We start from the raw sequence: 13752 nt of genomic DNA on the forward strand, positions 1-13752 counted from the left end.
CTGATTTTTATTACATTTTGATATTGTCACGTCTCTGCATATTATCACTTACATTGTCAACGACTTATACTGTTAGTTTATAACGGTATCCCACATAGCAGACAGGTCTGGCCCAGATCTGGTGTCAAGCCTGCACTGCTGGCTGACTTCTGGCATGATAAGACGTATGTCATTCAGATATGGGCCAGGCCTGATGGCACTGTTTATGTGATGGCATGCCACATCTGGCTCGATTGGAATTTGGTTTATGTGGCCCAGGCTCATAGCAAACAGGTCTGGCCTGGATCCGGCATCAAGCTGGTACTTCTGACTGACTGGTGTCATGGCAGGGTGTATGTCAACCAGATGTGGGCCAGGTCTGGCAATGATGGCACTATTTATGTTCCTATTTTGCTATTTTAGTTAGAAGACCCAAATGCCATGTTGCAATACTATACTGCTATGGTAGCCAACGTTTCAAATGCAGGTTTGACAGGTTTGTGAGTGTACACTTTATCCAAAACCTAGTGAGGGTTTACTCATCGCTGCCAGTGGATGGCTGTAGCTCAGGCAGTAGAGCAGGTCACCGACTGATCGGAAGGTTAGTGGTTTGATCCCTGGCTCCTCCAGTCTGCATGTCAGGAATATGAATGTAGTTAGCAGAAAGTGTGTGATTGGGTGAATGTGGTATGTTGTGTAATTTTTGAGTAATCTGGGAGAGTAGAAAAGCGCTATATAAGAATCAGTCCATTCACTGTCTGAATAGAGTTTAGTCATGTTGCTTTTGCACTATTATGTTCCGGCACATGTTGTTATTACATGGCTTGATTAATGTACACATTAGGCTGACATCTGGGGCCAGAGCTGAAACTGTTCTGGGCCAGCACAGACCCAGCAGTGTGTCTGCAACTGGCCTTGTTATGGCCCATGTGTGGGCCACTCTGGCAAACCAGATCTGGGCCATCATTCTTTGTGGTGTGTGGGCCATGTGTAAGCACATTGTGTGGGCCTGATCTGGGCCATACCAATTTTGCTATGTGGGATGTTGTTGTTTGTCGGCTCTTGTCAGCTGTCTGGAGACAGGAGGATTGCAGACAAACCTCCTGTCAATAACTAATTGTGATAATATCAAGAATGAATAAGCATGTTCTTGTAAGAGTTCTTATGTTAGAGCCTAAACTTCAGTTCAGGAGTAAGGCTTCAGTTGAGGAGGAAGAGGATGAAAGGCAGTTGCAGAGAGTAGTGGTGGAGGAGGCTGCTTAAAAAAGCTGAGAACAAAAATAAATAGAAAAATGTTAAATGGTTAAATATTGTTCGACTCTAACTGTTATTACTATTTATGTGATTCCACTGTATCACATAAATACTTTTTGCTTGTCTTCTTCTATCCAAATCAGCAGAAAGTGATTAACAAAGATTCTCTTTCTGTCGATGGTGATTGCTGCTCCCAGCAGAATTGGCAGGCATCATCATGTCCAATATAGCAGAAACCTCACGTCACATGCAAAGTCTCAATACACTGATGCCAGTGACGTGGGATTGGGCGCAGTTATGGCTCAACAGACTGAACTTTGCCAGCTGCACCTTGAACCAAACAGAAAAAATGACTTCACCACAGAGCAGGAGCATCTCGCTGTTGTGTTGCTGTCGCTGCTGTGGAAAAACGGTGGCATTACCTGAAGGAAGGCATTTCACTTCCCTTGTACCAAATCTTAGAAATATGGTATTTAACCACATCCTTCTTCTGGATGGCTTTACCTTGGCCTCAAGTATCAATGTGAGGAATCTTGCTTCAGTGGTGGGGTTTCCTAGATATGCTAATCAAATGTAAAATTTTAACTATTACAAATAATGAAGAAAGAAGTCTGGGATCACATGAAGAGATAAAAGTCACTGAGACAGTTTGTAGCCACAGACTTTTACAGTGCTAAACCAAGCCTTATATGCCATATAGTATGAAAGAATGCAAATGCAGGCCACCATATGTCAGAGTGATACATTTGATGCTAGCTTAATTAGATTCATGTCCCTTTCACATAAGCACTGAGAGACTGGAGATCAAACCCAGTGTGACTGAAAACTATTCTGACAGTCTAAGCTATTCTGAAGGGATTCACCTTCAGCTTTATCAAACTGAATTTATTGACTCTGAATATATTTTTTAAAAGCCCAGTTTACTGAAACAAGCCAAGCTCAAAAAATTAAACAAGCACATCTGTTCTATTAGGACTATTTAATATTACAATTGCTAAGAAAAGCACATTCCCAGTTAAGAGTCTGACTCATGCCTCGCCCTCTTTCTCTGTTCATCCTTTGAACCTGTTAAAGGTCACCTTCAAAGCATGTTCACAAGCCCCGGTGTACGCACAGTCCCGTAGACCGCTGGTAGCACTCCCACTGCTTACCTTTTGACCCACTAGGCATCCATTATTCTGTCTTTAAATGTAAACAGTTGACATCAACTTTAATAATAGATTTCTATGAATATCGCGTATATCGTAGTCCTGTTTACATAATCAAAATCCTGTGAAAGAGTTCCACCTTTACAGGTATCCAAATGAGAGTCACTGATACCCTCTACAATAACCTGAGGAGGCGTGGCATGCAGAGACATTCACAGACAGGCAAGCAGAGACAACCCCGTTCTGAGAAAACCACAAATCGATTAAAAAAAAATGCTGTTTATGAGCTCACAAACAGACAAAGAACTATCTTCAAATACATGAATAATAAAGAATCAGCTGAATTAAAAGGCTTGTGCAGTGAGTGACATGGTTAACTGTGAATATCTACAGAGGACTAAAGGCTGTTTAAACATCTTACATTGAGAGATTCTCACAGATGCTAATCTAAAGTGCTGAGTGAGCCTGCACATGCTCAACTTGTAAGAACCACCGTTCCCTCTCCATCATCATTACAGCTTTCCCTGCTAAAGTTCAAAAGGAGTTATTAACAACTTTTTATCACTCATTCTTCTCTAGATCACATACTCTGACCAAGAGGAAACTCATCTGTTAAGATGCTAAATCACTGAAGCTCGTTTATCTGTTAAATGCTAATTATGTTTCCATAAAAAGAGCTGATCGAAACTGATGTCTGAACAGTGAAAGCAGACCAGCTGGTCTCTCAGCTTGCCCAGCTCCAGTCAGTGTCAGTGTCCAACGAGAACGAAATAATCGCAACTTTCAGCAGCAATAACCAACAGGTCAGGAGTTTTATGACAGCAGTGCTGGAGATGAAAGGAGAGAGATCGCTATACTTTGAAATACAAAACAACATTAAAAAAGCTAGGAACAAAAATAAATTCCAAAAAATCAGATAAATATCAGCCTGACCAAATGACAACGGGAGGAAACCAATATGTGAAAGAAATGAACAACAGTGTACTGATTTTCAGTTACTTACACCTTCTTTAATACGTAGTATGACCTCTACAGCTGAGACTAATGAGTGTTTTTTGGAATTAAACTTGCTGTGTTTTTTCCCCCATGTTTGCACATCTGTATCATGAGGAATCTGCTGTATGCAAACAGTGACGTGTGAAATAATCCTCATTTCAACACAAATTCAGACTCGGCTCAAACTCACAGATGGCTGTCAGCTCGATGTTAAGAGGCTGCTGTACACCTGCGGTTAATAATACAAATAACATGAGTACTGTAATGTGGTAATTGTTTTTCATTCTCATTTGATAAACTGGCTCCAAAAAAAAACAAAGACAAAGAAGGAAAAACAAAAACTCAAAAATGCACTGAGGCCTCAAAATGCAGAATCTCAATCCAATGGCTGAGCTTGCCATGTGCATACTGTATATACAGTCTGCTGCCTGATACGAGTGAGGACGTTTGCATTCTTGACTGCTCTGACATTACTGTCAACTTTTTAAAAAAATATTTTGAATTGTCTGAAATTCAGTCACAATAAAAAACTGTTTTTACTTCCAAAGTGTCAGCGCTAACACCGTCTCACCAGTCACCCAAATTTTCATGGTTTCCAGACAATATTTGTATCTAGAAATCCAATTAGCCTCTGGGCCCAGAAATGATGCAGAGACATTTTGATGCGACCTGAAAATGTTTAATCTCGGGTGAAAAATGCTGGGGCACTAATGGCTGGCCAGCATACAGTTGGTTTGTTAGTTCTTGGTTTCAGCAGGTCAAATTCATGCAAATGATTCTGACCAAGTGCACATTAACATGTTAAAGCTAAACTCTGTTGAACACTTCACAGGAGTTCACAGCAAGTTGCATAAATGTGCTGTCGCGTCTAAATAAGGTGTATTACACACACACAAACACACAAACACACGCGGGGCAGTTTTTGATTGATAGCGAGTGAACTGTGCAGCTTTGATGGAGAGGTAACATTTATGAAACTAGGAGGGAAGTCGTTAAACTTTCATACTGAGAAACTGTATGAAAGTAAGTAAGCCTCCAGCTCATTCTGCTGCAGATTTGCTGTTGTGCATGGGATTGTTGTCCTGGAGTATGACCCAGTTTCAACCAAGCTTTAGCTGTCAGACAGATGGCCTCACATTTGACTCTAGAATACTTTGGCAAACAGAGAGTTCACAGTCGACTCTATGACTGCAAGGTGCCCAGGGTCCTGTCCTACGAAAGAGTTCAACATACCCAGGGTATCTTTCCATTAAATGGATTCACTTACCCAAACACTGCCAATCAAGTTAAGCGATCACATGAAGCTGACTGTCAATTCACTGAAGTTTTCTTCCACGTGCTCACATGAAAGGGTGGCATTGGTAGCATTTGACTAATCACAAATATGGCAGCAAAACAGCTTTTAAATAGAGTATTTAAAAGCAGAATGGGAGGCAGAGCCTTCAGCTGTGAAACTAGCTCCCAGTTTGGATTCAGGAGACAGCCACCCTTTACTTTTAAGATTAGACTTCAAACTTTTCTTTCTTTCCTTCAGCCTCCCTTAGTTATGCTGCAGCAGGTCTAGGTTGCTCGGGGATTCCCATGATGCTCCAAGTGTTTCTTCTTCACTCCCCGTTTATTTCCCCACTCACTGTGTTTATGCAACACTCTACATATAATGATTAATGGCTCTGTCTCTCTTCCACAGCATGTCTTTATCCTGTCTTCCTTCTCTCACCCCAACCGGTCACAGCAGATGGCCCCGCCCCTCCCCGAGCCTGGTTCTGCCGGAGGTTTCTTCCTGTTAAAGGGAGTTTTTCCTTCCCACTGTCGCCAAGGTGCTTGCTTATAGGGGGTCATATGATTGTTGGGTTGCCTTTAAGCAACTGTTATAATTTTTGGTACAATGTAAAAAAACTGAATTGAGTTCAATTGAAGTATGAGGGGTTTGTGCTGATATGCATCATGATCAAAGAGCTCCTCTTTAGTATCTCGTTTGGCCAAAAGACACAGTTTCAGAAGTATTGTGGTTTACTAACACCTTTGCAAACCTAAGCCGTGCTGTCGTGTATTTTTTCAGAGAGGCTTTCTGCTGTCCACCGTTCCATAAAAGCCATATTTGCTCAGTCTTTTTCTAATTGTACTGTCATAACCTTTTAACCTTGTACAATGCTAACTCAGGCCTGTAGACTCTGGAGTGAATTTCCTGTGGTGTCCACTCCTAGGACAGTACACACTGACAGTAGATTGATAGACTTTAAATTGTTTAAAAAATTATTTATAACCCAGACTGATTGGAAGGGTCATAAAGCCCATCAACAATTGCTGATGTCTTTTCTTTGCTTTCACCTCTGCTGTTATAGAGATGGTCACAAATGGTGATGATCAATTAATCAATTGCATTTGATTGTCAACACCTGGATGTTTCTCTTTCTTTTAATTCCGATGGAAGCAGTAGGGGTGTACTTAATGTTTCACACACTGTGTCAACATTTTGGCCTAATTTTTGTTAAATAAATGATAACAGGGTCTCATCATGAGTTTAATTTTAAGACCTGCTGAGGACAGGTTTATTTGAGCTCTTGTTACATAAAACCTACACTTGAAGAAGGTTGCTTTTTAATATGACATTACTTTTGTTTGTCTGTGCAAGGAGAACAATTTCAGTAACAAACAAAAATGCATCAACTTTGTTTGTTTTGTTTGTTTTCAAACAAGGATTAGTTTATTTATTTCACTAAATAGATCTGATCCTGCTACCAATGACCACATTACTAGCATTGTGACATGCTTATTTAGCACAGCGTGTTTAGTTGGGAATGTTATGTGCATGCTCCTTGAAGTGACAGCAATTGGAAAATTAAAAGAAAGTTTCAAGATTAAGGAGAAAAAGGAAAAAAACCCATACACTGATAGGGTGATGCACTGATTTGACACTGTACCTGTCATAGATAGTCACGGATCTGCACTCTTCTTCTTGCGTCATACTACTTGTTTTAGAAGCTGTGTTCTTAACTTCCATCTGTGTTATAAAGTGTATAGTGGGTCAGCAGCGTGTGTTTAAAAACTGTTTTGCTCCACAGGGCGGTCAGCATGTCCTTACATGGGGAACTAAGCTCCCTTGATGAATTTAGGATGGTGCTTAGATGGCATAATGGGTACATTGAGTTTTATGCTAACACAAATAAGCTCAGCGTCACTGCTCCTAAAAACAGTCTACACTCTTTGTGCCATTCCTTACTCTCAAATCCTCTTACAGGAGGCTACACCTCTTTCTGCTAATTTCACCCCCACTGTGGTTACAGGTACTTGTGAAATTATATTATTCACTTTCAGCAGTAACCTGAGTCCATGAAAGCAAACAGCTGAAGATGAGAAAGTGCTATGACAAACATGTTTGTTTCCTCTCACAGGGAACTCTAGTCACCATGTCACCATGTCTGTTAGTGAGCAAAACAAGAAGCAATATGATGCTGTTATACAACCAGAAAGGAAATGTTAAATGTATTTCATCCTAACATATTTCCTATTGTTGCATGTGTAATGCTAGCATTATACTCTGGACATCCGTTGTAGCCATCAGCCACCTAGAACTGACATTTTGTTAACTTTGTTAGAGATTACCATTTGTGACATCTGCCACCTGACCTCATCACTGTGTACATTCATCCACAGAACTGCACAGAGGTTTGAACAATAGATTCATTCACTTGATTCCTTTGTGAGTAACACTGACACTGCTCGTCAGGTCAGAAAATGTTCTTTTAAATACAAGCGCGCTCATGCTCACAGGTGTACACACACGTGCTCACACACACAAACTACACCCTTTTTGGCTCCTACCTCAAAGCACACTGTGCGCTGTCGATCTTACGTGCTGCACAATAATATTTAATATTTAGTATTTACTGTTCTATTCACATAGATCATCGTGATGTTGTTTATTATGTTGCTCTTTTTTTCTTCTGCTGCTTGTTTTCTCTTTTTTCTTTCTCAACAGGTGATCCAGGTGATTGACAGATGTATTTTTGTCTGCTTATTTTGTTGGTTTTTGTTTTTTGCCCTTTATCACCGTCCCTCTTCCCCGCTGTTTTTCTTTCCCTCTTTCTTTTCCCCAGTCAAGTCTGTCCCGTATTTAGCAAGTGAAAATAAAATAAAATAAACAATAAAAGGTAAAAAAAAAAAAAGAAAAGAAAAGAAAAAGAAAATGTTCTTGTGTGGCATCGATTACAAATAACATATGTGTTACTTAAAATGACTGGTTATTTGTATCAAACTGATTCAAAGTTCCCTTCTGTGAATTTCTACTTTAACATGGTGCAGGGATATGTTATTTGGGGGGGTTGCTTTGCAATGTGGTAGGATCCCTCAAGGAAAAAGGTGTATTACACACACACATGGCTCTTTGTCTGGTCCTGGGTGAGGGACCAGACAAAGAGCAATTCAAAGGACCCCTATAACTGTCAAAAGAGCAAGGGACCTGTGTACCCTGCACAAGACTGCGTTACCACGGCCCCATCCACAAAGAGCGACTGGTGCCCAGGCGCAGTCCGAAAAACCTGCCCTGGCAGACTGATTTCCGACTATCGAGGGTGGCTTTTGGGACATGGAATATCACCTCTCTGAAAGGGAAAGAACCTGAACTAGCTTGGGCTCGGGAACCAGTCTCCAGGAGAGGGGATCGACGTTGTTCCAATCTGGAATTGCCTTCAGTGAGAGGCAGTGAGCAGGGTGGGCAATCCTTTATCTGCTCAGTACACTGGAATTTCTGCCAGTGAGTGAGGGGGGTGTTTCCCTGCACCTTCAGCTTGGGGAACAGGTCCTGACTGTTATCTGCGATTATTTGCCAAGTGACAGGTCAGAATACCCAACCTTCTTGGAGTCAGTGGTGGAGGGTGCTCAAGGGTGCTACATGTAGCGAATCCATTTTCCTACTGGGAGACTTTAATGCTCATGTAGGCAATGACAGCAAGACCTGGAGAGGCATGATTGGGAGGAACGGCCTGCCCGATCTGAAATTAAGGTGTGTTCTGTTATTGGACTTCGTCCATAGTGAGGGCTGCCCTCTGTCACAGATTCTGGACATAGGCATAGGCAGATGGTGGGAGGCTTTTGCTTTGGTGACCTCAGAATCTCATCCCTCCTTTTTGCAGGTCATGCGGTTCTGCTGGCTTCATGAGGTAGTGATCTGCAACTCGCGTTGGAGCGGCTGAATGTGAAGCAGTGGGAAAGAGGATCTGCACTTCCAAGTCTGAGTCCATGGTCCTCAGCCGGAAAAGGGTGGGGAAAAACTAAACAAACAAAAAACACACTTAGAGTTGAATTTTGCTCATTTTGACCTAAAGCAGGAACATAATGGTCACTTGCCATTTGCATCTTTCATGCAGTTTTTATAAACTCTTTAAAGTGAGAAAATGTAATGGGACAGTGAATTCATCCTTAAGAAGCTGATTTACTTTTCCAGTGTCGCTCCTTAATCCCAGTTAAGTGGAACCAGCTAGTCCCAAACAGGTGTCGTCGTTGTCTCAACTGCAACAAGATAAGCCATCTTCACCTTCTCCTCATTAAAATGCAAGTAGCTGGTTTCCACTCGTTCATCAGTTCCAGTATTAACTGTTCCACTTTTACTTTCTCCCTCTAATGCTGCTTCAACCCTCAGACTTTCATGCTCCAACTTAATCTTCTCAGTTTTTGCTTCCCCATCTCTAATTTCATGTGCTGATCAACAAACAGTTCTGACCTGATATCACTGGACTGCCTCCAGAGGTTTACTTAAAATTGTGAGTCCTTCAACAACACTCCTCAATCAATTCCTCTTTTCACAGCCCCTACAAATTAACTGTCAACTAGAAGTTCATTTAAAAAATTCAAGAAAAAAACAAACAGACAAAGTGAGAAACACAATCACAGAGATATTGGTTACACTGTCTCCTCTTGGTAACACTGTCTCCTCTTGGTAACACTGTCTCCTCTTGGTTACACTGTCTCCTCTTGGTTACACTGTCTCCTCTTGGTAACACTGTCTCCTCTTGGTTACACTGTCTCCTCTTGGTTACACTGTCTCCTCTTGGTAACACTGTCTCCTCTTGGTTACACTGTCTCCTCTTGGTAACACTGTCTCCTCTTGGTTACACTGTCTCCTCTTGGTAACACTGTCTCCTCTTGGTTACACTGTCTCGTCTTGGTAACACTGTCTCCTCTTGGTTAGACTGTCTCCTCTTGGTTACACTGTCTCCTCTTGGTTACAGTCTCCTCTTGGTCTTGAACCAGGGATCTTTTAGGTATTAACCATTACACTGGAGTAGAGAGCAACCTAAAATACTAGCTTTTACCTACTGCTGTTTCTTTTTACATCAACACAGTGGATATCTTTATTTAAATTGACCTGTACCAGATCTCCTTTGGAATTTTGTGCTCTGGCTTCATTTACTCTCTGCAAACAAACATTTCCCTGTAACAGGGATTAAATGAACACAAACACATAGCTGCTGCCATGCTGTTTGGTTTGTGCTGACACATCATCAGTCACCAGAAACCATGTATTGATCTGCATATAAAGTGCACTTAACAGGAGTGCTGCAGGATTAGAGGGAGGGGTGCAGAGGAACATGAAAGGTAGGAATGGAGCAGGAGGAAGAAGATGAGACGTAGGGGCAGAGGGAAACAAAAGGCCTGCATGTAAATTTACAAGCCGTTATTAAGTCATGCGTACCTGAAAGAAAGCTGCTTTGCTGTTTTGAGTGTCCTAGTCACAGGAAACAGTAAAGGCGTAGAGGCAGTAGGATGAAACATTATCAAGAGGAGCAAACAGTAATTTTTCAGCAAATCCAGGGGTGATGTAGAAATAAGGCTAGGCTAATGCTTTAAAATAAGTAAATACAAAACGCTGTCTTTGTGCAAGCATTGTACAGCAAACATGTCAAAATCCTTAAATAAGCATCAAAGCAGCCAAGATGAGAGTCAGGACATCCAGTCATAAAGTCATAAAAAGAATGCAGGCGTGTGCTGTGCCTTTGAGCCGAAGTGCAAAGTTTATAGAAGCAATCGTATGATAACATGAGTCCTGCTAAAACTACTAAACAATGTACATTTAATTCTACACCACAACAGCAGCCACATTTGACATCATTTATCTAAGAGCTACAAATAAACAAACAAACAAATAAATCTAAACACGGGACTATTTTTTTACATGTTATTACTGATAATAATATTTAATTATCCCATAAACCTCCTCAGGCACTCTAATATAAGCCTGACACTGCACACTTTGTAAGAGTACTACTTCAAACATAAATAAAAACATAAAAGTACGCATGAAACAAATGAACTCATTATAACAAAGCTCACATTATGGACTCATGAATTTCTCTTCAGTCAGTATGTTCAGGAATTACATTAAATGACGAGCTTTGGCATGAAAGCAGTGCCTCCTGCTGCAGCCATGGCTCACAGGCTACCACATGCTGAGATGGCGACTGGTGGAAGCTTGTCTGTGTAGTGACCAGGAGTCTCCACCTCCAACTCTGCTTTTGCTTTTAATTTCCTGCTACGTCTATGGGTGCTGATAGCAGCATCCTGAGGGAAATGCCCACAGGACACTATAACAGATCACCTTCACCTTAGTGGTTGAAACACAAGCACCCACTCCAATCATGATGATAATAAATTCTAAGTAAAATGTGCAACTTTCCCTACAATTTCCACAAAACCTGTTAAGATATAAGCTTTCTTAAAATTAGAACCACTGGCAGCGCAATTTAGACTTGATTAAACAGACGGTCCGAATAAAACACCCAGTCTGGATACGTCTAAACAAGAAATTTGGTATTTTTATTATAAACATGTTATATTTGTGTAGGAATCATTTTCAAATCTAATATTCAAATCTTATATCAGATGGATGTGGCAGGAAACACTGCCCTCGCATGTGAGCTACAACATATGATACGCTTCAATATTATTATTTAATAGTAACACTGGTATTATATAATGTTTAACATTATATTTTAATGATAATAATAACAAAAATGTAAAATATTACAGTGTGGTTCGTGACCAGATGTGACATGTTGAAATGTTTCCGTTTGAATGCTGAAGTGTGAAGACCGTATGCCAGTTTAGTACAGCTGACAGCTGTAATTGTCAATATAAATGCAAAGGCTTGTCTTTATTTATTTTTAATCTAATCCTGTTGGTTTTGAAGGAATTAAATTAGGAATAAAACTGATAGTTTTCAAGTAAAAATACATGAAAACCAAAGATCGTTTGACTTGTCATGTGACTCTGCTGCTGCCATCTTGCTGACTGAATATCAGCTTCTATAAAAACACTTGTGTTGGTTTTTGAAAGAAAAACAATAATAAAAATAACAATCAGATATTTCACTGTTGAGAAGATTTTCTACAATATTTTACCATTATGAGTTTGATCTATCACAATGAGTAGTACTTAGTACTTATTTTAGTGCAATGTGATGCTGAGTGACTGTTAAACACTGGCTCTGGTCTGATAAAGAAAAAAAATATGAACAAGTGTCTATCACAAGCCTCCCCCATCAGCCTCCTACTAGATGCACGTATGGTAGAAATGTAAAAATCTTAGGTGATTTAGAGAAAAGTTGACCTCGGTGACCTGACGGGTTTGACATTTGAACTTGTCTGAGCCTTTTAGCAGATGCACCTATGGCATGAATTTCATAATCCTGCAAGTTATTCACAAACTGTCCATGTCGCCCAGCAGGGTGACAACAATATCCCATCGTCTTTTACGGCGGAGGAGTGAAATGATATTCCGGTCAGCTATGTTAATGCATGTGTTATTACTTTCTGAGTTTTAATGGCACAAATGTGACATCCAGTAATAGCTCATCAAAATACCCTAAATGAGCTTCAAAAACTGTCTTGGAAGAAGAGACTAAAAAGGCTAAACTACTGAAGTAATCCTGTAACAGTCTGCCGTTTGCAGCTAATTCTAAAACACGATGAACCTCTGATTCCTTAATATTCAGTCCATCACACTGTCACCCGTGAGCAGCAGCCAACATTTATGTTTTGTGTGCCACCTCGTCTGTGGCGCTTTTCTGGGATTCTGTTACATCTGACTGATGAAATAAAGAACAACAAAAGTCCCCCGCCCCAAGCAGAGGCTTGGTCTTTTTATAAACTTGGTCTTAAAAATGCTGTATTGGTTGGAGGCGTTTTTCAATGGCTCTAGAGTTAATCTAACATGTTGTCTATTGATTGTCAGAATATCCAGAGGAAACGCACACAGGGAGAACATGTAAATTCTGCACTTAAAAGCTTTTGGCTTTGAACCTTGGGTCTGACTCTATTCATATAATACACATTAATCTGACTGACAGAGCATATGAACATTTTTAGCCTAGAAAATTAAGCTCCACTGGATACAGGACAGACAGCGACTGCCCATCTATTCACATTTTCCTACCAAAAACTTCAACCTGTCCCAAGGGTTTTCCAGTATCAGCTCATTGCATCTTAGTACTACTGCAGTCATCAGCAATATGATGGCAACATTATGTCAGCGACAATTCCCAAAACAAGCAAAACAGATCTGCTAACGCTGGAATAATCTCAGTCCAGGCCAGAAACGCTGCACGCAGACTAAAACTACACATTAACACGAATGCATATTAATTAAGATGTTCTGTGCAGGTATATCAGACCATCTGTTCCCTTCATCAAGAAAGAAAATACTCTGAGCTCACGCGATCATTCACGTGCAACTTTTTGTAAAGCAACACCTCCTCTCACGTAGACCTCCGGATGACTGACTGATTTCACCGCATGAGCCTTCCAAAGAGGGACGTCCAGTCCTGCTGGAATGAAGTGCAGCAGATGTTGCAGGCTTCATGCTGCCAGTCTGCACCGCACTGCGCCCCGCATCCACCCAATACACAACACCAGCGCCGCCGCGCAGACTGCAAGCTGCTCAGCTCCTTTTTATGAACAATGACAGCAGCACCACCACACACCGTTCTCCACCTCTCATCTGCTTGTCCTGTCTTTCTGTTAGTGCGTTTTCACGTCTCCTCCACCCCCTGATCTCCTGTCAGCATGATGCGGACTCCCTGACCAGTGACTTCAATGTGGAGGAGCTGTCATCCCTTAATGCGGTAAACTCCCAGCCCACATCACAACACGCACGCACGCACACTCACAGAGCCGAGCAGAAAGACGCAGTGAACTCTCACTGCAGCACCGGTATTTTGCTCCAGAAGCAGCAGAGAGACACTTACAGTACGCAAGAACTGGATTTCATCCTCGCCTTCTCCTCCTTCAGCCATGGTTAGTGTTCACACGGTGAGGCTCGTACAGCGTCTGTGTGCCGAGGCTGGCTGTGCTTGTGTGCGAGTGTGTGTGTGTTGTGTGAG

General features: G+C 41.3%; 1 protein-coding gene across 7 annotated transcripts in view; it reads right to left on the minus strand.

Annotated features, from left to right (window-relative positions):
• ryr2a (ryanodine receptor 2a (cardiac)) overlaps positions 1-13752 on the minus strand; it is a 263162-nt gene extending 249410 nt beyond the window's left edge. For all 7 annotated transcript variants that reach the window (XM_084938488.1, XM_084938482.1, XM_084938484.1 and 4 more), the window contains exon 1: positions 13618-13752. In XM_084938488.1, the coding sequence (XP_084794614.1) occupies positions 13618-13665 (48 nt within the window). In that variant the 5' untranslated portion in view covers positions 13666-13752. The remainder of the gene's footprint in view (positions 1-13617) is intronic.

Source organism: Perissodus microlepis, chromosome 8, assembly GCF_051167445.1.
Source record: "Perissodus microlepis isolate ML-2025 ecotype Zambia chromosome 8, ASM5116744v1, whole genome shotgun sequence".
Taxonomy (NCBI): Eukaryota; Metazoa; Chordata; class Actinopteri; order Cichliformes; family Cichlidae; genus Perissodus; species Perissodus microlepis.